General features: G+C 42.2%; 1 protein-coding gene across 1 annotated transcript in view; it reads left to right on the top strand.

The window, feature by feature from the left end:
* CFAP47 (cilia and flagella associated protein 47) overlaps positions 1-24082 on the top strand; it is a 627152-nt gene that overhangs the window by 65095 nt on the left and 537975 nt on the right. Inside the window, exons 21-24 of the mRNA XM_077807214.1 lie at positions 5477-5571; positions 13808-13976; positions 20128-20222; positions 23505-23664. Of these exons, the coding sequence (XP_077663340.1) occupies positions 5477-5571; positions 13808-13976; positions 20128-20222; positions 23505-23664 (519 nt within the window). The remainder of the gene's footprint in view (positions 1-5476; positions 5572-13807; positions 13977-20127; positions 20223-23504; positions 23665-24082) is intronic.

Raw genomic sequence — 24082 nt, 5'->3', positions numbered from 1 at the left:
GAGCAGCTTATTCGCACATAGGACTTGAGGGATGCAACCACTTTCCATCCCCGGTCCATAATGAAAATCATCTGGTTGATAATACTATTTATATCAAATATTCTGAGTGCCTGAATAGCAGCCGAAAGAAAGTTCTCTGCAGTTTTCGATTTCCCACTGTCATGCTGAGTCACACAAAGCACCTGATCCACCATTCCGAACTGTTGTGGCTCTATGTAATGAACAGTTATTCCCCAATAGGCACCCTTTCTGTAATCTCCGTCCACAGATTGAGGGTAACCCCTCCACCCACTGTGCCAAGAATGTTTTTCAGCACCATGGAGATTTTTCTTTTTTCTTCTGCCACAAGTGCAGCATGCCAGGCTAATGTTGTGGAATGTGATATTAGTGCATGTGCATCCATTTGACCATATTTGGCACCTGTGTTAATCAAACATTGAGAACATGCAAGGAATCCCTGGCCACTGACCACCTCAAAGGGTCTTATGTCTGTTGCTACAAACTTCAATAGTTCCTGAGTCTCATTTGTCTTCGTGTCCTGTGTGATAGTGACACATTTCTTAGTTTTCAGAGTAACAGCCGTGTTAGTCTGTATTCGCAAAAAGAAAAGGAGTACTTGTGGCACCTTAGAGACTAACCAATTTATTTGAGCATGAGCTTTCGTGAGCTACAGCTCACTTCATTGGATGCATACTGTGGAAACTGCAGAAGACATTATATACACACAGAGACCATGAAACAATACCTCCTCCCACCCCACTCTCCTGCTGGTAATAGCTTATCTAAAGTGATCATCAAGTTGGGCCATTTCCAGCACAAATCCAGGTTTTCTCACCCTCCGCCCCCGCCACAAACAAACTCACTCTCCTGCTGGTAATAGCCCATCCAAAGTGACCGCTCTCTTCACAATGTGTATGATAATCAAGGTGGGCCATTTCCTGCACAAATCCAGGTTCTCTCACCCCCCACCCCCCTCCAAAAACCACACACACAAACTCACTCTCCTGCTGGTAATAGCTTATCCAAAGTGACCACTCTCCCTACAATGTGCATGATAATCAAGGTGGGCCATTTTCCAGCACAAATCCAGGCTTTCTCACCCCCCCCCCACTGCCCCCCGGGAACACACACACACACACACACACACAAACTCACTCTCCTGCTGGCAATAGCTCATCCAAACTGACCACTCTCCAAGTTTAAATCCAAGTTTAACCAGAACGTTGGGGGGGGGAGGATAAAACAAGGGGAAATAGGCTACCTGGCATAATGACTTAGCCACTCCCAGTCTCTATTTAAGCCTAATCTCTACGTAAAAGGATAAATGGACACAAATCAGATGTCAAGAATTATAACATTCATAAACCAGTCGGAGAACACTTCAATCTCTCTGGTCACGCAATCACAGGCATGAAGGTCGCTATCTTACAACAAAAAAACTTCAAATCCAGACTCCAGTGAGAAACTGCTGAATTGGAATTCATTTGCAAATTGGATACTATTAATTTAGGCTTAAATAGAGACTGGGAGTGGCTAAGTCATTATGCAAGGTAGCCTATTTCCCCTTGTTTTATCCTCCCCCCCCCCCCCCAGACGTTCTGGTTAAACTTGGATTTAAACTTGGAGAGTGGTCAGTTTGGATGAGCTGTTGCCAGCAGGAGAGTGAGTGTGTGTGTGTGTGTGTGTTTGTGTGTGTGTTCCCGGGGGGCGGGTGGGGGGGTGAGAGAGCCTGGATTTGTGCTGGAAATGGCCCACCTTGATTACCATGCACATTGTAGGGAGAGTGGTCACTTTGGATGAGCTATTACCAGCAGGAGAGTGAGTTTGTGTGTGTATGGGGGTGGGGGGGTGAGAAAACCTGGATTTGTGCTGGAAATGGCTCAACTTGATGATCACTTTAGATAAGCTATTACCAGCAGGAGAGTGGGGTGGGAGGAGGTATTGTTTCATGGTCTCTGTGTGTATATAATGTCTTCTGCAGTTTCCACGGTATGCATCCGATGAAGTGAGCTGTAGCTCACGAAAGCTCATGCTCAAATAAATTGGTTAGTCTCTAAGGTGCCACAAGTACTCCTTTTCTTTTTACATTTCTTAGTGAATATCCTTCAGCAAACTGGATCCTGATTCTGGTCTACATTTATGTTTAAGTAAGTTTGAAGTACCAGTTTTAGGGCTAATAAAAGTACAGACTTTTTTGCATGTCACACATGCAACATACTCAGCCACAGTATCTCCCTTTTCATCAGTAAGAAATCTGAATGCATTCCAAATTGGTAATTTGCCTTTCTCATTTCCCTTCAAACTGTATGCACCAGCATTTAATTTCTTTCTCCATTGACTTTTCAAATACAAAGTTCGGAAACTTTTCTGGTGGCAGTTGGCAAGGAAGTGCAGAGGGGTGACACAGTGACAATTTCAATTCGTGCTGATGAACTGACAGTGCAATTAAAAAAATGAATTTTTCACTGGTATTAGCTGAATCTGAATAAATGGGGTGCACGGTAGTTCGGGTGCAAATTTCATGGTACAAGCCATAGGGTGCATGGTACAGAGTGCAACATGCAAGATGAATTGTATAAAATGCATGATATCATGTGGGTAAGGTGGTAATATATGGTACAAGGCTGCCTTATGCAGTCATATAAACTCGTGGCTCTTGATACTTCTAATTCTGCTGTTGCACCCAGTAAGCATCATTAAAGGAGCCTATCCTGTTAACCTAAGGGCCAAGGATCAGCTCTTGCCCAAATTGTGCCTTCACAAATACAGGGCAAGACACATAAGCGTGAGGGCTAAATTTGTCCCTGAATCTCTCCTGTACTATGGAGATCCCTCTCCAGTGGATTTCATTTCCCTTAGGCAGAAGTTGTGGCATTGTTGCTGAATTTAAATGGGTTTCTAGGTTGTATGTTCTGAGTTGCAGTGCTCTGTCGAGGTACAGTGACCATGGCATAGTGAGAGGTTTGGACTTCCCTGCCTTTGAGATCCTACTTCCAGAGAAGACGGAAGAAGCTGTCTGCAGCTCATAACTTAAGAGGCTGCTTCCCCACTTTCAAGATCCAACATTTCCTCTCCCTTTGTATACAGAGTAAGGGGAGGTGATAGATCAGGACAGGGAGCAAAATTCCCCATGTTCCTATTACCATGTTTTAAGCAGCCAAGCAATTTAGGAAACCTCTCCTGAGTTCACTGCTGTATCAGGTCTGTTGGAGAGGGAGACAGCTGTTTCTGCAAAGTAAGTCAGCATGGGAGATTTTGCTGCTTGTCTTGATCTTTCACCTCCCCACTCCCCCGCCCTTTCTCTATATATAGGGGCGGGAGAGGGAATGTAGGATCTCGAAGGTGGGGAAGCAGCCTCATAGGCTATGAACTGCAGATAGCTGCTTCCCTGACTTTGAGACCCTATATTTAGAGCCCTGCATGGATACAAAATTTGTATCTCCATCCTATCCATGATCTACAACAATGGTCCGCGAATGCAGATATCCACAGATTTGCAGGGCTGCCATTCGCAAAGGGGTGTGTGTCTTCCATTTTCAGTAGAGTGGATTGCAGATTGTTGGGGTTACAGAGGACTAAGGAAGTTGTCCCATGAAATTGTGGGATACTTCTGGATGACTCCGAGGACCTGTGTCAAGCGGGGCCACATCTAAGCGGCAAAGCAATAGGTCTTGGACTCGGGATCCCAGCTTGAATCAAGCTTGGACCCTCCAGCCCTGCAGTGTCCTGGGACCCTGGGTCCAAGCCCTGGGTTAGTGCAATTGCAATGTAGATGCAAGGGGGATTAGGCTTGAGCCTGGGCTCTCACACAGGCTTATGTTGCCGTGTAGAAATATCCTCAGTGTAGACACTTGCTACAGCAATGGGAGGGGTTCTCACGTTGCTGTAATTAGTCTACCTCCTGGAAAGGCGGTAGCTAGGTTGACTGAATACTTCTGTCGACCTAGTGCTGTCTACACTGGGGATTAGATTGGCTTAACTACATTGCTCCAGGGTTGAGTGATATAGCTGGGTCGATATAACTTTTTAGTGTGGTCCTGGCCTCAAAATCCTTCTGGAAAAAAACCAAGTGATTTAATGTTATGACAATGAAAAAAGAGTTTAGAAACACCAATGAGCCGTAATAGCCCAATAACGTAACAGCAGTGGGATATTTATTTTTTCTTTTCTTTTTTAAATATAAATTTTAATACGCTTTTTGGGGAGCTCTTCCTGCTTATGTAATCCAGGAACTAAATGGTGGAAGTTCTAGAGATTCAGGCATAAACAGCTGGTATGTGCATGGGGTAGGTCATGCATTGACTCCAGTACCACTGCTTTAGAGGGTAGGCAGGAAACCCTTTGAGCTAAGGTACAGCTATGTGGTGGTATCTTCAGCAACACAGAATTACGCTAAATAGTCTTCTTCTGTGGTATTAGTTTTCATTATTGTTACTTAAGTATTTTTGTTGGAAGCATTTATTTTAAAAAGAAAAAACAATGATGAAAGGCTTGATCCTCAGAGGTACTGGCAACCCCAAATCCCATTGACTTTAATGGAAGCTATTGGTGATCTGCACTTCTCAGGATTAGACTGTATCTTACAAGTAAAAAATAGTGAATTCAGCCATAATACATCATAAATAAGGCTGTTGCGTGATTAAAAAAATAATTGTAATTAATTGTGTGATTAAAAAAATTAATTGTGAGATTAATCACACGACTAAACAATAATAAAATAACATTTATATAAATATTTTAGGATTTTTCACATTTTCAAATGTATTGATTTCAGTTACAACACAGAATACAAAGTGTGCAGTGCACACTTTATATTTTTTATTATAAATATTTCACTGTAAAAATAAAAGAAATAGTGTTTTTTCAATTCACTTAGTACAAGTACTGTAGTGCAGTCTCTTTATGTTGAGAGTTGAACTTACAAATGTAGTTATGTACCAAAAATAACTGCATTCAAAAATAAAACAATGTAAAACTTTAGAGCTTACAGGTCTACTCAATCCTACTTCTTTTTCAGCCACTCGCTCAGATAAACAAGTTTGTTTACATTTGCAGGAGATAATGCTGCCCGCTTCTTGTTTACAATGTCACCTGAAAGTGAGAACAGGAGTTCACATGCTATTTCTTTATCATTTTTATGGTGCAAATATTTGTAATAAAAATAATATAAAGTGAGCACTGTACACTTTGTATTCTGTGCTGTAATTGAAATCAATATATTTGAAAATGTAGAAGAACATCATCCAAAATTTTTAATAAATTTCAATTATTGTTTAACAGTGCGATTAAAAGTGTGATTAATCGCGATTAATTTTTTTAGTTAATTGCGTGAGTTAACTGTGATTAATCGACAGCCCTAATTACAAAGGAAATTATGTCCACCCTCTATTGGGAATCAGTTTGTAGTATGGTAGCTTTTGCAAAGGTTTGAATATACTATTGTAACACGTAACTATCTCTGTATTTTGTTTGACAGTGGTTGATTATTATCCTCCGAGGCCATATTTGTATTCTGTGGAGTTAGAGGGGAAATCGACTTTGCAATGTTCATTGTACTTCACACCAAAAGAAGTAAGTTTATAAGGCAGAAGTAATGACAATAACTTTAAAGGATGCATTTAATACATTTTCTATGATTAGTGAAAATAGACATCCTACATATTTTGTGTAACAAAAGTACTGAGTAGTTAAAACCAGCAAATATTTAAACCGTAGTGGCCTTGGAATAGTTTTGAGAAAATGTCATTAAGAAAATGAATTCTGAAGTCACGTCTATGTAACTGTTACACACTTTTTACTTTGTTCTGCATAGTTATATGAAAAATTTAAATATATTGCTCCAAGCACTTTTTAAAAAAATGTAAACTATGCACAGTCAAAGGTGGGGGGGGGGAAAGAGAGAAACATGTCTCAAAACATCAGCCTCCTCCAAGAAATTGCCCAACAAATTTGCTATCATCACAACTCTTACCTCCCTAAATGTCTATGAAAATACAGGATTTTTGCAACATGCCCTAATAGTTGAGAAATTTGGCCTCTGATGGGCTCGTTTGAGGAAAATGAATTGCAGATTTGAGTAGCCCTCATGGGCCTATGCTGCATTAGAAAAATGACCCATTAGGTGTGGATGATAAAGTAATATAACCCACGTTCACCACTGTTTTAGAAACTGAGGACATTTCTACATAGCATCTAGACATCCGAGGCTGGCCCGTGCCAGGCCGATTTGGGCTTGCAGGGCTCTGGCTGCGGGACTGTTTCGTTGCTGCATAGAATTCCGGGCTTGGACTAGAGCCTGGGCTCTAGGACCTTGTGAGGTAGGAGAGTCCCAAACTTGGGCTTCAGCCCGAGTCCAGAAGTTTACACAGCAGCGAAACAGCCCTGTAACCCATGCTCTGGGAGCCTGAGCTGGCTGGCACAGGCTAGCCACAGGTTTTTCTTCGCTGTCTAGACATACCCTAAGGGTAGGGTTGCCAACTTCTAATTACACAAAACTGAACACCCTAGACCTGCCACTTCCCCATGCCCCCCGCCCCCACTCACTACATTCTCCCTCTCCTGGTGGCTCGCTCTCCCCCACCCTCACTCACTTTCATTGGGCTGGGACAGGGGGTTGGGGTGCGGGAGGGGGCTCTGGGCTGGGGAGGTGAGTTGGGGTGCTGGAGGGGGTAAGGGTTCTGGCTGGGGGTGCGAGCTCTGGGGTGGGGCTGGGGATGAGGGGTTTGGGATACAGGAGGTGGCTCTGGGGTGGGGCTAAGGGATTTGGAATGTGGGAGAGGGCTGGGACTTGGGAGGGGGTACAGGCTCTGGACTGGGGGTGTGGGCTTTGTGCTGGGGCCAGGGATGAGGGGTTTGGAGTTCAGGAGGGGGCTCCAAGCCTGGGGGTGAGGCCAAGGGATTCAGTGTGTGGGAGAGTGCTGTGGGTTGAGGCAGGGGGTTGGGATGTGGGAGGGGGTGAGGGTTGTCTCTGTGGTGGGGCTTTCGTTGAGGGGATCAGGGTGTGGGAGGGAGTTCTGGGCTGGGGCAGGAAGTTGGGGGCGGTGAGGGCTCCTGGATGGGGGTGCAGGCTCTGGGGTGGGGCCAGGGATGAGGGGTTTGGGGTACAGGAGGGGGCTCCAGGTTGGGGGGGGGGGCGCTCAGGGTTGGGGCAGGGGGTTGGGGCGTGGGCTTACCTCCAGTCGCTCCTGGTCAGTGGCACAGCCGGGGGGGGGCGGGGCGGGGCGGGGCGCAAGGGGGCTAAGGCAGGCTTCTTGCCTGTCCTGGCACCATGGACGAGGCTGTGCCCCAGAAGCAGCCAGCAGCAGGTCTGGCTCCTAGGCGGAGGCACGCAGGCAGCTCTGCGTGCTGCTTTTGTCCGCAGGCACTGCCTCCCCAGCTCCCACTGGCTGTGAACCAGCCAATGGGAGTGCAGAGCTGGTGCTCGGGGTGGGGGCAGCGCATGGAGCCCCGTGACTCCCACGCCTAGGAGCCAGAGCTGCTGGCCGCTTCCGGGGCACAGCGTGGTGTCAGAACAGGTAGGGACTAGCCTGCCTTAGTCGGGCAGCACCACTGACCGGACTTTTAACGGCCCGGTTGGCAGTTCTGACCGCAGTTGCGAGGGTCCCTTTTCGACTGGGTGTTCCGGTCAAAAACCGGACACCTGGTCACCCTACCTAAGACACTAGGAATTAACCAACCCCACATGTTTTGGAGAATAGTGAGCTGAAAGACATGTACATGTTGGCAATTACAAACAAGCACACCTCGTTTGGATTCAGTGCTGTAGCAGAGAAGCCTTGTGCATTGGCTGAATCGCCCCCTCCCATTTTTATTTGAAATAAGTCAAATAAGCTTGGAGGTGCAATGATTTTGGGGAGGAGCCAAAATATCACTCCTCCTAAGGCTTTAAGTAAAGGTCATCCATTGTTTCCAAAAGGGTCATTAGAAAATAACATTTACATAAATGACCACCTGCGCTTCCTCAGACTTGGCTGCTTGGTTATTAATCCCTATTAATATATTATTATATTATAACCCTATTATATAGGTTATAAACCCCTATTAATCTCAAAGAGGTATCAACTTTAAAGCCCAATGACGATATGTTAATGTCAACACTGATTATTTAATTAGTAATGATGTTAGCGGATAGAATGAAGGAGGGGTGGAAGTAGAGCCCATAGAGTTGAGAATTTGTTGCAGGGAAGAACAGAGGGGGTGATAAGACAAGGAAAAAGAAAAGAGAGAAGATGGAGAAGGAAGAGAAACAAAGGGCAGAAGTAGTTAGTCTTACAGGTGAGCATACTGATACCGAATGCCAAAATTAGGTACTGAACACATGATATAGAATAGCCACAAATTATAAAGGCCATATTCTACTCTGGATTTTTGTGCAAGCCTCCTGTTGATATTGGTGGATGTTTGCTGTGCATTGAGGAAGTAGTATATAATCTATGTTTTATAAACTAGCCTACTAACCATAATTGAAAATGGAATTTGGCACTCTCTACTGCATGAGTTTGTTCTAGCCTTTATAAGTAAAACAGTGGTAGATTCTTTATACATATAACGTGTGTTTTCTATTGATGGGGTGAATAAGGCCTGGTCTACACTTAATAATGAGATCCTTCCTTAGAATTCTTCCGTCGACCTAGCTACTGCCTCCTGCTTATATGGATTAACTACATAGATGAAAAAAACCTTTCTGTCAATGTAGGAACCGTCTGTACTATGGCGGTACAGTGTCGATATCCCAAGATGCCAATATCTTGGAAAATCTGTCTGCTTTTGCCAAGGACCTTTCTGAAGTTACCAAACCTCCCGTTGTGGAGCTAATTTGATTTTTTGCTATTTTGTGCAATTGGTCACATTCAATTTATCCCCTGAGGTTTAGTCTGACATCAGTCAACCCCCCTCAAGACTACCTTTTCAATTACAGACCTGGTATGCCTCAGAGCTATATCCTACATCAAGTCAGTGTGAGATTTTCATTTCTGTATATCTATTTAAAGTTTTGTTCACTTATTTTTGCAAAAATCCCAAAGGGACTAGCATGCTTCAGTATGTCTATACTCTGTGGGTATGTCTACACTGCAAAGAGACATCCCTGGCTTGCGTGTGTCAGCTGACTCGGGTTTTCGGGTCTTGGATTGTGGGGCTGTTTAATTGCAGTGTAGATTTCTGGGTTGGAGGCCAGGATCTAGGACCCTGTAAGGTGGGAGGGTCCCAGAGCTTGAGCTGAAGTCTATGTTGCAATTAAATAGCCCTGCAGCCTGAGCCCGGGGAGCGTGAGTCAGCTGGCATGGGCCAGCTGCAGGTTTTTATTTGCAGTGTAGACATACCCTGTGAGTGAAATCCTGGCCCCACTGAAATCAGTGGCAAAACTCCTGTTGACTTCAGTGCTGCCAGGATTTCACTCAGTATCTTCTAACTGATTTATTTATTTATTTATCTATTTTTAAATGTGCCAGATGCAAATCAATGAAATTGCATCCCGCATAAGTGAGCGCAGATTTAGGGTCAATTTTTAAAACTCGTTGTTTGTAGAAGGGGTAAAGCTCAATTTCTGAAAACTTGGGAAAGGATAAAATAGTATAGGCTGTGTAAAACAAATCAGGAAAAGAGACTGACTGAACTTTCAGTGAGTAGGGGTATATTTTTAATTTTGTCATAGGCAAGGTTGAAGATATGCTCTTTTTTATTTTACCAGTAAGATCCCTTGACATACCATTTAATTTACAAGGGCATCCTTTTGTAACTGCATTCTCTTGGAAACATTTTTCAGTTTAAAAATCACCATTAATGGTCAAAAACCTTTCTATATGCATTCTTCCTCCTACATAAAAAGCTGTCAGCATTAATAAGAAGCAACAAAGTAGTGTCCCATAATTGTTAATTTAGATTTTATTATAATTAAGTCTAAGATTTAGACATGGGCATTTTTAGTAAAAGTCATGGACAGGTCACGGGCAGTAAACAAAAATTCACGGCCCCATGACCTGTCCATGACTTGTACTATAAATACCCCTGACTAAATCTTTGGTGTTCTGGGGAGCTCCGGGGGGGCGCAGCTGCTGTTCTGGAGGGGGGTTTCTGGGGTGCCTGCTGGTGCTGTGTGGGGGCACTCTGGGGTGCCTGCTGGTGCTTGGTGGGAGAGGGAAAGCCTGGGACCGCGGCAGCTGCTGCTGGCAGAGGGGTGTGTGGGTGATGGCCCTGCTCGCCCGGGACTGCAGCAGCTGCTGCTGGTGGGGGGCGGGGGGCAGCCCAGGACTGCCACTGTTGTGGTGGGGCAGTGCGGCTGGCCCTGGAGCCGCCTGAGACCCCAGGGCCACCCGGGCAAAGTCACACCTGCCAGCTGCAGAAGTCACAGAGGTCCCGGAAACTCACGGAATCCGTACCCTCTGTGACAGAGTCGCAACCTTAATTATAATGGACTATGGATGTAATAATAAAAAACAGAGTAAATAAACACTTTGCTAAAAGTGTGATGTGATTATATAATAAAATTCTGAGTTCCTTTTACATAATCTGAAATAAATCCATCCTTTTTATTTGGCCTCATTTTACAGTCTGAATTAGTGTACATAATAAACACTTAACTCTTATATAGTGCTTCATAAAGGAGGTAAGCATCCTTATCCACATTTTAGAGGTGGAGAATGTATAACACATCAAATGGACTCTAATTTTTTAAGTGTGGTGTGTTCCACACAATGTTATGGGTGAAAAACATATTAACTAGTATACATGTATTACTTATAGGTTTCCCAAAAGTGCATAAAAATTGTGTGTTTTCATATAATTTAAATGCTTCCCAATTAAATATATTTAATAATATCAATAATTGAAAGCTTGTTATTTACATTCTCAGTCTTAAATGCCATTTTAATTTTTATCACTTAAGATCAAATAAAATAGTATACAACATAATTTACATAGATTTAAGGCAAACGTACCTAATCTCCTCTAATTTTTTTATTGGGATTTTAATGTGAGACAATACAACTTTTTTCCCCAGCAACCTTGTCTCATGGTTCTTTTAATTACTTTATCCCCTCAGACTGTTGCCAGTACAATGATATGCTGCTGTTAAAAGCGTTATGAGTTGTCTGAAGTCCTTTCTTTCTCACTACTAACAATGGGAATTAGCAGTTCTGTGTTTCTTGGTCTGATCCTGATTCTCATGCATCACATTACTAAAATACGTTGCTACAAAATTGAGTTGTATTTAATCAGCATTGATACGAAGAAAGAAACAGAGCTTAGTAACTGAAGTCAAACAAACGGAGGAATTCTTCTCAGAGAAAGATATGACACTGGTATGCAAGAAATACAGGCCTGGACCAATCCTTCATGTGGTAGACAGGGCTGTGAGAGGGAATCTCAGTGAGGATCCCCTTGGAGATTTCCTCCCATATTGTTCCTTTCGGAGGATGAGATTTTCCCTCAGCAGAATGAACCATGAGATCTTTTTTTAAAGTGGGTGGATCCTCAGGGATCCATGGGAAGTCAGGGCATCTGTATGGAAGGCAGACACTTTTTGCAAAAGTTTTTATTTAGTTGAAAAGCCCAATTTTCTGTCAAAAAACCACTTACATGGAAAATTCTTGATCAGCTCTAATAAGTAAAGATTTACGAAATCAAGTGTTGAGTGAGGATCAGAAATACCAGCAGTAGATACAACTTTAGGTTTCACAAATTATGTATGTTTAAAAGTGCTTCCAGCCTTGTCACCTTTTAAACTATAGAGCTAAATGTTTGCAAAATGATGCTCAGGACTGGAATTAATAAGGGTGTTGCAATGATTTTTACAGAAACAAAAACATAGAATGTTGAACATAATGAGCGTGTAATTTTTAATGATTTTATAGGGAAACTAGCCCAAGGGAACCTTAGGTTTATAAACAATTACCAGGTGCTGCTTTCATGAGTTGAGTTTTTATTTTAATGTATTCTTTTTCATTTTATCTTCATTTTATTTCTCTCCCCCTCGCCCCCCTTTCAGTCATTCTGTGTAATTGTGCTATACCATCAGAGCAGCTATTTTGCAGTGAGTATATTATTGTCTACCTGGCAGGGGGCAGATCACTCATTACAAGGCAAGGCATACTAGGATATGCTTAAAATATATAACCCTCTGGTGGTTGCAGGCTGACAGTTAAAGCAGTAGCTGGTAGCTGGCAGCAGTAGCACTGACTAATGTTAAATGGAGACAATTTTGAAAACTATGTGTGTTGCCCAGTATGACAGAACTGAAGGCAGCATCTGGAAGTGTATGTACCCCCTAGCATTAGCTTTTCTTTAATTTAACTCATTTAAAGTAAAATACTAATAAAAAAGTACTTTGATGAAGAAGAAAAGGGATCAAAATCCAGCATCTCTTTCCAAACTGATTTTTTTCAGGCTCCAGATCCACATTGACCCTTTAAACATTCACGATGAATATATTCATTCTTGGCTCTGTTCTTTACTTTTTTAGAACCCTATTACCTCTCTCTCACGCACCCCCAGCATTCCCCCTCGCCCACACACTGTTTTTCTCCTCCCATTTTCGCCCCATCTGGCTCTTCTGCAAATCTTCCACTCTCAAAGAGCTCTAATCTGCTCTCTCCTTCCAACTACCTCCCTGAGATAGAACCAACTTTGACCTGCTTCCCAGCTGCCAGTTCCTTCCCCTACCTCTCTACCTGAATATCTGTTCCCCTGACTCATGGTCACTTGCGGATGTCTCCTCCCACCCAACTTGCCTCCCAGTTGCCAGAAATGTTCCTTCCCATTGGAGATGCATCCTTCCATATTTGTCTGCTTCTGCCAGAACTGCACGAAACCCTTCCTGCTCTTGTGGTAGCAATCATTTCCTACAGCAATGACTTCTGAATATATTGAACACGCCTTGTAGTTTAATATTCACATTGCTCCTCAGAAACTAGACACTAGAAGTACCACACTTTCAACCAAAAAGCTGTGAATAATTCACTAGTTTTTTTCTAGTTGAGTTGACTAAGGTTACAAGCAGGGTCACAGTAACGCATAATCCATTTATCCCGCATTTCAGTTCTTTTACTATGTGAATGCAGCTTTTAAAAACCTTGAATGCATTTAGGTGGTTGCCCTAACTAATAAACAGCCACTAACCAACAAACAAAGCAAAAAACAAAACAAAACCCAGCATTTGTCTCAACAAATCACATAACCATTTGCAGAACTTAGTACATATGATAGTATGAGAGTCAAAACACAGTCATTTGGCTTACTTGTTAAATATCACCCTAAACATTTTACAAAAAGTAAAACAATGTTAGTGCTTTGTGGCAAAGGCTTGCTAGAATGATGATCAGACAAGGAAAGGGGTTCTGATACATGGATTTCATGCTATTCCAACTTCTCATAGGGCTTTACAGTCACCAAGGCTCTCCACTTCTTTGTTAATGTTCAGGGCATGCTAAAGCCTGACTTTTCTCTTGGGCAATTGAGGAGAATTTTCTGAAACTCAATCTCCCCTACCCCCTTGCTGTATGCTACTGATTATAGCTTGAAATCCAACTCTTTTTTTTTTTGTCTGCGATAATACGTTAAACAGAACAAAATAAGGATGTGCCAAAAGCCTCATGCAGAGCTGAGCTTTTGGGTACTTAAAATGGCTGACACCATGTGGCAATAGACGAAGCTCCCATTAACTTCCCTGGTAGATGATCAGGCCATCATGTTAATTTGCTCAAAAATTGTTTTAATAATTCTGCTAAAATAGTAATATCACGACTATAGTATTGCATAAACTTGCTGTTTCCTTCCTTGAGAAAATGATCACAACTGTATTTTTGTCCTTTAGGTGGCAGCATATGACTTCAGTCTTCCAGTAAACGTTAATTTCAGTGAGGTTCCATCTTCTCAGCAAAGCTCTACAGCTACAACACCTTCTGGGTCAGAAAAGCACATAATTGTTCCTCGTCCTCAAACGGTGTCTGTGGCTGCTCCATTATGTACCGTTCAAGCAACTGGTACGTAAACTAGGAATATTAAGCGCATGTGCGTGTGGTGTGCTCTGTATTGCCCTTTCAGGGGTTTATTGCTAGCATTAGCAAAGGAAAAATTAGAAGCTAAAGAACTGAGGGTAGAACTTACTAGGTTAATTTAGCATTTATTATACCAAATAATTAGAAAATGTAACAAATGTATCTTTGCATCTATTCACTCAATTTTAAATGTGTATTTTTTTATATCTTTGAAGCTGGAATTATATTGCTATCATTTATAAAAATTAAGTATCAGAGAATCACAGAAATGTACTGCTGGAAGGGACCTTGGGAGGTCATCAAGTACAGTCCCACACACTGAGGCAGGACCAAGTAAACCTAGAGCATCCCTGACAGGTGTCTGTCCAGCCTGTTCTTAAGAACCTCCAGTGATGGCGATTCCACAACCTCTCTTGGAAGCTTATTCCTGTGCTTAGGTATCCTTATAGTTACAAAGTTTTTCCTGATATCACAGTCCTCTTCATAACAGTGCTTAACATAGCTGAAGACTGTTATCAGGATTTTTATAATTTTTGTTGCTCTCCTCTGGACTCTCTCCAATTTGTCTATATATTTTCTGAAGTGTGGTCCCCAGAATTGGGCACAGTATTCCAGGTGAGGCCTCACCAGTGCTAAGCAGAGCAGAGCAATTACCTCCATTGTCTTACATACAACACTCCTGTTAATAGACCCCAGAATGATATTAGCCTTTTTTTGCAACTGCATCAGATTGTTGACTCACATTCAATTTGTGATCCACTGTAACTCCCAGGTCCTTTTCAGCAATACTACCACCTTGCCAGTTCTCCCCCATCTTGTAGTTGTGAATTTGGTTTTTTTCCTTTCTAAGTGTAGTAGTTTGCCCTTGTCTATATTAAATGTCACCTTGTTGCTTTGTTTATTGTTGGTATATTCAGTATCTAAGCACTGGGGGGAAAATATACTTCTGCCAGTCAGAAGTCTGTTTTCATTTATTTTATTTTATTTTTAGTTAACCCACAACACAATTTGTTTTCTTCTTACTGACTGATAGTACTAGCCCCACCACAACTGTAGTAGCAGGCAGTGTGGAGAAATAGCACATCTTTCACTCCGTATCTTTTCTCTGGGACTCTGTAAAAATTAGTACAATTAAAACATGGCTCTGATGCAGTGACTGTAATCCAGCCTGGAGAGAACTGCTGGGTATTCTGTTCATATGCTTCTTTAAGGAAGAACAGGGAAATTTCTCTCTTCTGGCCCTTAAAAGGCAGGTGAGTGCCCAGATTCCCAGGTATGTTGCCGCTAGCAGCAAACTGGCATCTTGTGGGATTTTTTTTGTACCTTCCACTTTCTTTACTGACCCTCTCTTTCATGCTGGTCTGCATACACCTACTACTTGAGACCTCTAGTATAGCTGTCCTCAGTGTTCAATTTATGCATTGACTATCAGAAAATGAGGCTTTAGTGCATTTATCATCCTCTTACCCTTCTCCCCTTGGATGGTGTTCACATACTGCTGTAATATTTTGAGTAGCAGAGAAGGCTGAGCCCTGAACTCCAATATGTAAGAACACTGGGAACAGGGTAGATTTCTAGGAAATGAAATAATGTTGGAGTTTTCTAACACTACAGGGCCCAAACCTAAGACCTGACCTTTGACATAGTGTTTGCCCTCAACAGTTCTTCTCTGCAGCAGTGCAGTCCTTATGGATAAAAACAATTTCTGTTGAATATATCCACATATATTCTCTTGAACAAAATTGAAACTAAATCCCAGTACAGATATGAATGTGAAATTATTAAAAAAAACCAAACATGTCTCTGTAAAAAGAATAAATACAGTGTAACAAAGTGACAAATGGATAGTGCAGAAGTGATTTTATGTAAGGCCCAAAATTAAAGGAAATGTTTATCTTTTGCTTCTGCTTTTTTGTTTTTCTGTGGAACAGTGAAATTATATGCAATCATTAAATCTTGATAATGAATGGCAATCTTTCTTATAAAACCTTAAAGATCGATATGCCCCCTTTTTATATGCAGAAGAAGTGAAGTGTAGAATGTAACCCTTGGAACAAAGTTTTATTTTTTAATTCAAAGTTAAGATCCACTGTCAATGAGCATTTGTAATATTCTAATGAATAAAAGATACTTTAGGTACCTCATATATTATGCATTTCAGTAATCAATACAATCAATTAAAAACACATCAAAGAGTTAAAATTTACTTTCAACCAAGTAATTTTATATTTGGAAGACTTCTTATCTCTTACACACCTACAAATACAGATAACGTATATTTGACTGTAAAATATAATAGCTATCACACACAATAAACTACTACTCTATTCAGTATTACTAGATATAAACAAAAACTCTGACTAGACTGATTTAAAAAATGGCAGTGGATGTGTACAGAATATATCTTAAATTGGTATCCCATTGCATAATAAATGCCACTAAAAAGTAGTCTGAAATAATTGTGGGTTGCCACAATCCAAATATTTTAAAAGCCAAAGGAACCTTCTCTAAAAGTAGCTGATAAATTAGGTTATAGTTTCTTCTATTCTGTGGCTATTTAATTATATCCTTACAGAAATCCTTTCTGGGGGACAAATACTAAATAAGTGTTCTGTACACTCAGTATATTACTAAACCATGCTCAGATACTGTGGGCAATAGAAAAACATGTTTTTGTGCTATGAGAGAAGGACTTAATAGTTTTACTCCATTACACCACCTTAGAAATGACATTTGTTATTGATGAGATATTTTTGGATGTCACATTGAAAAACAGAATGTGATAACACACATGCTTTTTGAGATCTAAGGGCCTGGTTCTACAAATACTGTCTCCCATGCTTAGTCACGAGTCATGCATTTCTTTTGGTGGGACGCTGTGTATTTTCCACACATATGTAATCTTTATTAAAAAAAAAAATCGGTGTCTCTTACCTGGGCCATTGCCTGGGATTAAAAGTACCTAGGACAGGGTTTGAGAACCTGAGACAGTCCTGGAAGCAGAATTACTACAGTTGGCAGATACATCAGAAGTTGATGGCATCCTACTGTGTATGTGTGTGTTCTCAGAACTGCTCATACTGAGAGCAGAACCATTCTATCAGCAGTAAGGTTGCCAGGTGTCTGGGTTTTGACCAGAATGCCCAATCGAAAAGAGATCCTGGAGGCTCCCGTCAGCACTGCTGACCGGGCTGTTAAAAGTTCATTTGGCAGTTCAGCGGGGCTAAGGCAGGCTCCCTGTCTGCCCTGGCTCTGCGTGGCTCCCGGAAGCTGCCGATGTGTTCCTGCAGCCCCTAGGTGCAGGGGCGATCGGGGAAGCTCCGCATGCTTCCCCTACCCTGAGGACCGGCTCTGCAGCACCCATTGGCTGGGAACCGTGGCCAATGAGAGCTGTGGGGGGCGGTGCTTGTGGGTGTGGTGCCACCCCTGCGCCTAGGAGATGGGCCAGACATGCTGGCCGCTTTTCAGAGCTGTGGGGAGCAGGGCAGGCAGGGACCCTGCCTTAGCTCTGCTGCGCCGCCAACTGGGAACCGCTTGAGGTAAGTGCCACCTGGCTGGAGCCTGTACCCTGAACTCCCTCCCGGCCCCAGGTCAGAACCCCCTCCTGCACCCAAACTCCTTCCCAGAGCCTGCACCCTCTCCTTCACCCCAACCCCTGTCGCACACTGAGCCCCCTCCTTCATCCAAACTCCTTCCTGGAGCCAGCACCCCCTCCTGCATGCCCCCCACTCCCGCATCCAAACTCCCTTCCGGAGCCCTCACCCCAACCCCTTCCCACAGCCAAACTCCCTCCTGGAACCCGCACGCCCTCCCACACCTCAACCCCCTGCCTCACCCAGATCCCCCTTCTGGACTGTGAACCCCTCATTTCTGGCCCCACCCCAAAGCCTGCCCACCCAGCCAGAGCCCTCACCCCCTCCTGCATCTCAACCCCCAGACCACTGAAAGTGAGTGAGAGTGGGGGAGAGCAAGCGACTGAGGAAGGGGGGTGGAGTGAGTGGGGGTGGGGCCTCAGGGAAGGGGCAGGGCAGAGGGTGGGGCAAAGGTGTTTGGTTTTGTGCGATTAGAAAGTTGGCAGCCCTAATCTGCAGTCATGCAGTTTTCTGAACTTGAGGGTAGCAAGCACAGTTTCAGTGTCCTGTGGATGTTTTGTTACCAGAAATCATATGTAGGCTGGTGAGCTGTTTCATCGGGAAGGAAAGCAAACTGCACAGCCAAGGACTTCAAGGCCCTTTCTTCAGTGTACAGTTAGTTGTTTATATCAAAAGACATAATCAACACAAAATAAAATGACTCAACTGAAAAATAGTGGTCACAATCCCCAGAGGCTTTTCCGTGCCTCAACTACCCGTGAGGAAAGAGAGGACGCACTCAGTGATTTCTGTTTTTTGGGGTTCCTTTTAGCAAGTTTCTAGCTCTCATAAGTGTGGAGAAAAGCTTGAAAGAAAAGTGAAGTGAGTGCACCCTAAAGGCTCAGAAACCAAATAAAAAGAACCCAGTATTTATTATGTCTTAAAAAAAAATCTTATTTTTGACATTTAAGAGTTGACTTCTCAATGCTTGGATTTGGCAATACTGTACCCTTTCTCTGTGATCCTTGTGGGCCCAGCAGGGATAGTCAGCGATCCCTTAACCCTTTCAGGGCAGCTACTTTACCTTGTCACACCATGTTATGTACTAGCCACCCTCTGGACCAGTAGTTCTCCCACCTGTTTACCATTGTGGGCCACATACACAGCTCTCTCTGTTTATGTGGGCCGCATCCGAACAATGTATGTATAGTACCCATGCGTCTTTTTTTTTTTTAAAAGGTTTTGTGTTTGTTTACACGACAGTGATATGATTCAAATCAATGTAGTACCTTTCATTTGAACACTGGCAAATGTCTGCCATGGAGCATTTTAAATTGACATGCTTACCTGTCAAAAATTAATTAATTTTTATTTTAAGGGTGGCATGGCATTGTGTATTGCCACCCTCACTTCCACGCTGCTCCATGGGGTTGTGGCTGGGCTGAGCACCCAGAGAGCCTGGCTGTGGAGCCTGCCTGCAGAGATGGGGAGCCCTGCCCGGTGGGGGTGCCCCCCCCAGCCAGGGACTGTCCCTCATACACTGAGCCCCCCCATGCATCCAGCCCACCAGCCGGGGACTGTCCCCCCTGCACTGAGCCACACATGCACCCATTCCCCCAGCCAGGGACTGTTCCTCATGCACCCAGCTCCCCCATCCAGGGACTGCAGTTAATGCTTTGTCGTAAATCATACATCTTTTGCTTTCTTTACTGTGACATTGGAGAAGAGAAATTACTGTATTAAATGAAAAGTAATGCCATAGTGATAAATATATACATCTTCTTTGGTGACTAGCAAAATCTGCATAAAGTAAGAACTACTAAAAAAATAAAGAAGCTAATAATAGGTGTATCAAACTTTTAGTAGCCAAACAATGAAGCAAATACTACTTGAATTCTCCATCATTACAGAAAATTAATATTTAGTGATTTAAAAATAATAGATGGGGCTCAAAGAAATGCCAGTTCACTATTTAAAAAAATTTTTTTAGTCATTGATTGGACTTCTAAAGTACTTCTCCTTGTCCACACAGGACCAAGTCTGACTCCCTTTTGTGTTAATCTGAAATAGGAAGAGCGTATTGTTCTCTCTTTTTATAGCATTAGTGTTATAAAGTAAAGACATGAGTCTGATTTTTAGCCTGACCTAAACTTGACTTCCCTTTTGTCAACTGACGTGTTGATGGGTGCAAAATTAATGTCACATAAATTTGTATCCCTCTATGGGGGGAAGTCATAATCAAGTAGACATTTACATTATATTAATTGTGGTTGCAATTTGTAGACACTGAAAGGGAGGACAGGTTTTAAATGAAAGGGAGAATCTGTCAGTTTAAGAACGTTATTTATAGCTGTGTCGGTCCCAGGATATTGGAGAGAGAGACAAGGTGGGTGAGGTAATATCTTTTATTGGACCAGCTTCTGTTGGTGAAAGAGACAAGCTTTTAGGCTTACACAGGGCCCTTCTTCAGGTGTTAAGAATGTGTAAAGTGGAAATAAAGTTTTAATGAAAAGTTTCAGAAATATTTTAAGATGCTCTCTAAATTTTTCGATTTTCTCCTACAGTACTGCAGCCACCACTTGAGTTCTCCACTTCAGAGCTGGTATTTCAGTCAAGAAGCATACATTTAGATATTGCTGATGAAAGTCTGAGCACTCAGGTAAATAAACACACATGTTTTTGACTATTCTCAGCCTAATCTTTTACTTTACTGTGACTGTAAAAGGTAGGGGTGTGTGTGTGTGTGTGTGTGTGTGTGTGTGTAAGAACACACAGTGTTATTTAAACAACTACATAACATTTTTCTAGTGTGTGTGCTGATGGATTCCAAAGTGTTTTTATCATTGTTCTGTACTACTGTGAGTTTCATTTGGTCTCTAAAAATTATGACTTTTGCTCAGTTTCTGGGTTATACTTGATTTTACCCTCTGATTCATGAACTAAATTCTGCACACCATGGGACACTGTCTACCACAATGCATGAGCATTAGGTGATTTCCAAAGATGTCCAGTGATGGTGCGTAGTGTTATCATGTCTGAGCTTGTACTTGAAGATTTTGTGCAGTATATTTTATGCATACAGTTGTTAATTCATGACATACTCTTAATTTTACAAGCATGAGTTTTTTCTTCTTGAAAAAGCCTTTGCAGATCCCCCATCTGGCAATCATATGTTGTGCTTCATGATTGTAGGAGTATGCTAGCACAGCTTAGCATTTGGGTAGCATGCTCACATTGATTATTTTATGGAAGTTCTATGACTTGTGATACACGGGAGATCAGACTAGATGATCACAACGGCCCCTTCTGACCTTGGAATCTCTGAAGCTACAGATCCAAAGTACCAACAGTGGTTTAGAAAGGTTAACCTTTCCCCCTTTATTTTCTTCAGTTCCTCTCTTTCTGCTGGTGAGAGTGGTGTTGGAATTATTTCCCTTATCCTTCATTGCATAGTTACTATTTTCCTTGACATTTTTTAGTTAAATCAATAGTTATTTTAGTTCTTGTTTTTATGTAACAATTTGTTAGTTTTTTGTAATAGTATGGTTAGGACCCTGTTATTTTTGGATCCAGAGACGCATTCATAGTTTAAAAGTTGTCCTTCATTCCATAATAAAATGTCTGACATGACTTTCACACCAGGTGCTTAAAATGTATAGGAGAAGAGATAATCTTTTCTACTTGTTCAAGATCAATTCTTCACCTTTAAATTTTCCCTGCCATGGGGGGGGGGGGAGGGGGGAGGAAACAAGGATGCTAGATCAGAGCCCATATAGTCACTTTAATCTGCATAGGTATTGGAGGATATATACTATATAGCCTAAGTTAAAGTTTCCTCAAGAAGCCTCTTGAAAGTGTCCTTCTGGAATCATGAAAGAGATGAGCTACATTCTCTTTAATGATCTATTTAAGATACTTGGGAAGTCAGGAGATCCGCTAGAAGACCATGAACTTCTCTATGTGAAGGAAAGGAGTATTTGTGGCACCTTAGCGACTAACAAATGTATTAGAGCATAAGCTCTCATGAGCTACAGCTCACTAACACGTCTGCTACTCTGAAACCTGTCATCTATGTGAAGGGTGATATTTCTTGAATGAATAAGTTAGAGGAGCTCTGTCCTTTTCACCAGCTGTCTCCTTGATCGCCTCTCTCTCCTACTGGTGACAGCACGGCCTTCCAGGAGATAATAGTGTGGGATAGTTTTAATATATGGAGTAGGCTTATGCAGCTTATAATGCATGTCTGGCTAAATCTTGACCCTCATGAATGTTAGTTCTTATAGCTTGCCTGCAAGGTCACATTTACCCTGCAGCTGGCAGTGTGCTTCCGAGCTTGTGTAGACAGTTGAGCACTAGCTCTGCTCGAGCAAGCACACTAAAAATAGCATCATAGCTGGAGGTAGATTGGGCAGTTCGTGGGCTAGCCACCCAAATCATACCCAGTGGGTCTGAGCAGGTTTATACTCGGATGGCTTAGGTGGAGGAAGAATGCGTCTGTCTACCCAAGCTGGAAGCATGCTCCCAGCTGCAGTGTAGAGGTACCCTGACAGGCAGGCTAAGAGGACGAACATTCATGAGGGTTAAGACTTAGCCAGACATGCATTATGAGCTACCTATAATGCATCTGAAGTTTTGTCTCATTCTCTGCGGTCTGCTGTGACCATTCAGAGATATTACTGGCTCAGGACTTCAGACAAAAGTGCTGGAATTGCCTTTTTGAAGGCATGCAGCCTTTCCACTGTTAAAACCAGTGATCACTTGAGCAGACTCAGAGACTAATTTTTTGGCACAGTCTTTTCAGGGTTTTAGTCTGTCTTTAGAGTAGACATGCTCCTTCAGGTATGGGTAGTACCAGCAGCACTCAGGTGACTAAATTAGATATCCAATCTCAGGAAGCAAAGGTAGTTTCCAAGTGCCTTTCATTTTAAAGAGAGTCGGCTAAGGGAGAGGGCTTATCTTCTGTTCCTTTATCACAGAGGCTACTCTATACTCTGATGCAATGATGTTGGGATCTCAGTGGGCAGCCAGATGCCAGTATGTTTCAACACTATTGCCTTTTTGCATCCATCTCCTTCTGGAGATAACTTATCCCAGTTTCTTCCTATAAGGTTTTGGCTAGGGACCTGGGTGTGTGCTGAAATGTGTATAAAAGAGCTACAATTTTCAGTTCAATGGCGTGCCTTATACCCCAGCTCTTTCCATATATTCTCATGAGAAATTTTTGAGGGGTGAAGTCACAACCCTGCACCTGGGGACAGTATAGCAGATGAATGATTCACTTTACCAGGGCAAAGTTTTTTATTCTTGCTATTTTGTCATTCCAGCAAAAGAAGTTGTTGGGTTTTTAAAACTGGCTCTAAACTTTTGCAATCTCAACAAGTTTTTCAACAGAAGAGTCAATATATGTAGTATCTTTGAGAACTGCAATGTCAGGTCTCTCTGATAGTGTATTCAGTTCTTGCAACATTTCACCGGTACCAGTAGAAGTTCTCCCATTTGCATTTGCCTTGCCACCACTGCCATCATAAATGCAGTTAATCTACTTATCAGCACAATAACCCAAGATAGATAGCCAACTTGCTATTACTCCCGGTTATTCTTATTACATTGAAGAAATCAGTGTCATATTTGAGAAAATGGTTTTCCTTCCTGGGTAGGAAACATTGTTCTTTGTGAATGGTGAGTGGCTGGTAAGTGTGCTATCTGTGAACCATAAGGCATGCCTATTTTCTTACCTTACAGATATAAACTGCATACTCTATTGCTCTCTAGAGCGCTCTGTTGAACTTTGTGTCAATTGTTCTTTGTAGATAAAAAGTACAGCATACAACAGTAACTTGTTTTCAACAGGAAACGCTTAATATTTAGTGAAGTGAAAAATAACATAATGCTTATTGTGTTCTGTCATCTTACATCCTTGTTTACCTACCACAATTTACAGAAGTTTGACCTGAAGAATACCTCAAGGCAACAGGTGACATGGCAATTAGATCTTGATGGTGCAGGAAAAGCCATAGAAGATGGCATTTTTAAATTTAGTCTGTGTGCTGGAGTTCTTGATCCAGGACAAAAAACTAGTATCACCGTAGGCTTCTGCCCATGTAAGTATTTTTCTGAATGTGTCAACTTTTATATAAATGTTTGTTTGTTCAAGACTCCATTTCCAGAGGTGTATTTAAATCCCCTTTCACTGTGAATCAGCACATTTTCTTTGCTGAAATACATTTGAGGAGCTAATGTGTTCAGATAGCCAACTTTGGTAAAAACTGAAATAAAACTATAAACAGCCCTTTTTTGAACTCCTAAGTTACATAGGTTGAAGCCAAGAAGATAAAAGTAGCATTTCCTATCTTTAAACTACTGAGTGCGACAGGATCTGTGATTGTGCCAATGGAAAAAAAAAACAACCCTGTTGAAGCTCAAAGAATGAAGAGTGCTGCAGTCTGGACAGCTCAGGAAAGGGGAATTGTTTGAAGCGTTTCTTCTGTCTGTATAGGATAGGATACCTGAGACCTTTTC

This window comes from Eretmochelys imbricata, chromosome 1 (genome assembly GCF_965152235.1).
Source record: "Eretmochelys imbricata isolate rEreImb1 chromosome 1, rEreImb1.hap1, whole genome shotgun sequence".
In the NCBI taxonomy this organism is placed as follows: domain Eukaryota; kingdom Metazoa; phylum Chordata; order Testudines; family Cheloniidae; genus Eretmochelys; species Eretmochelys imbricata.
This window is presented reverse-complemented; position numbering and strand designations above follow the sequence as displayed.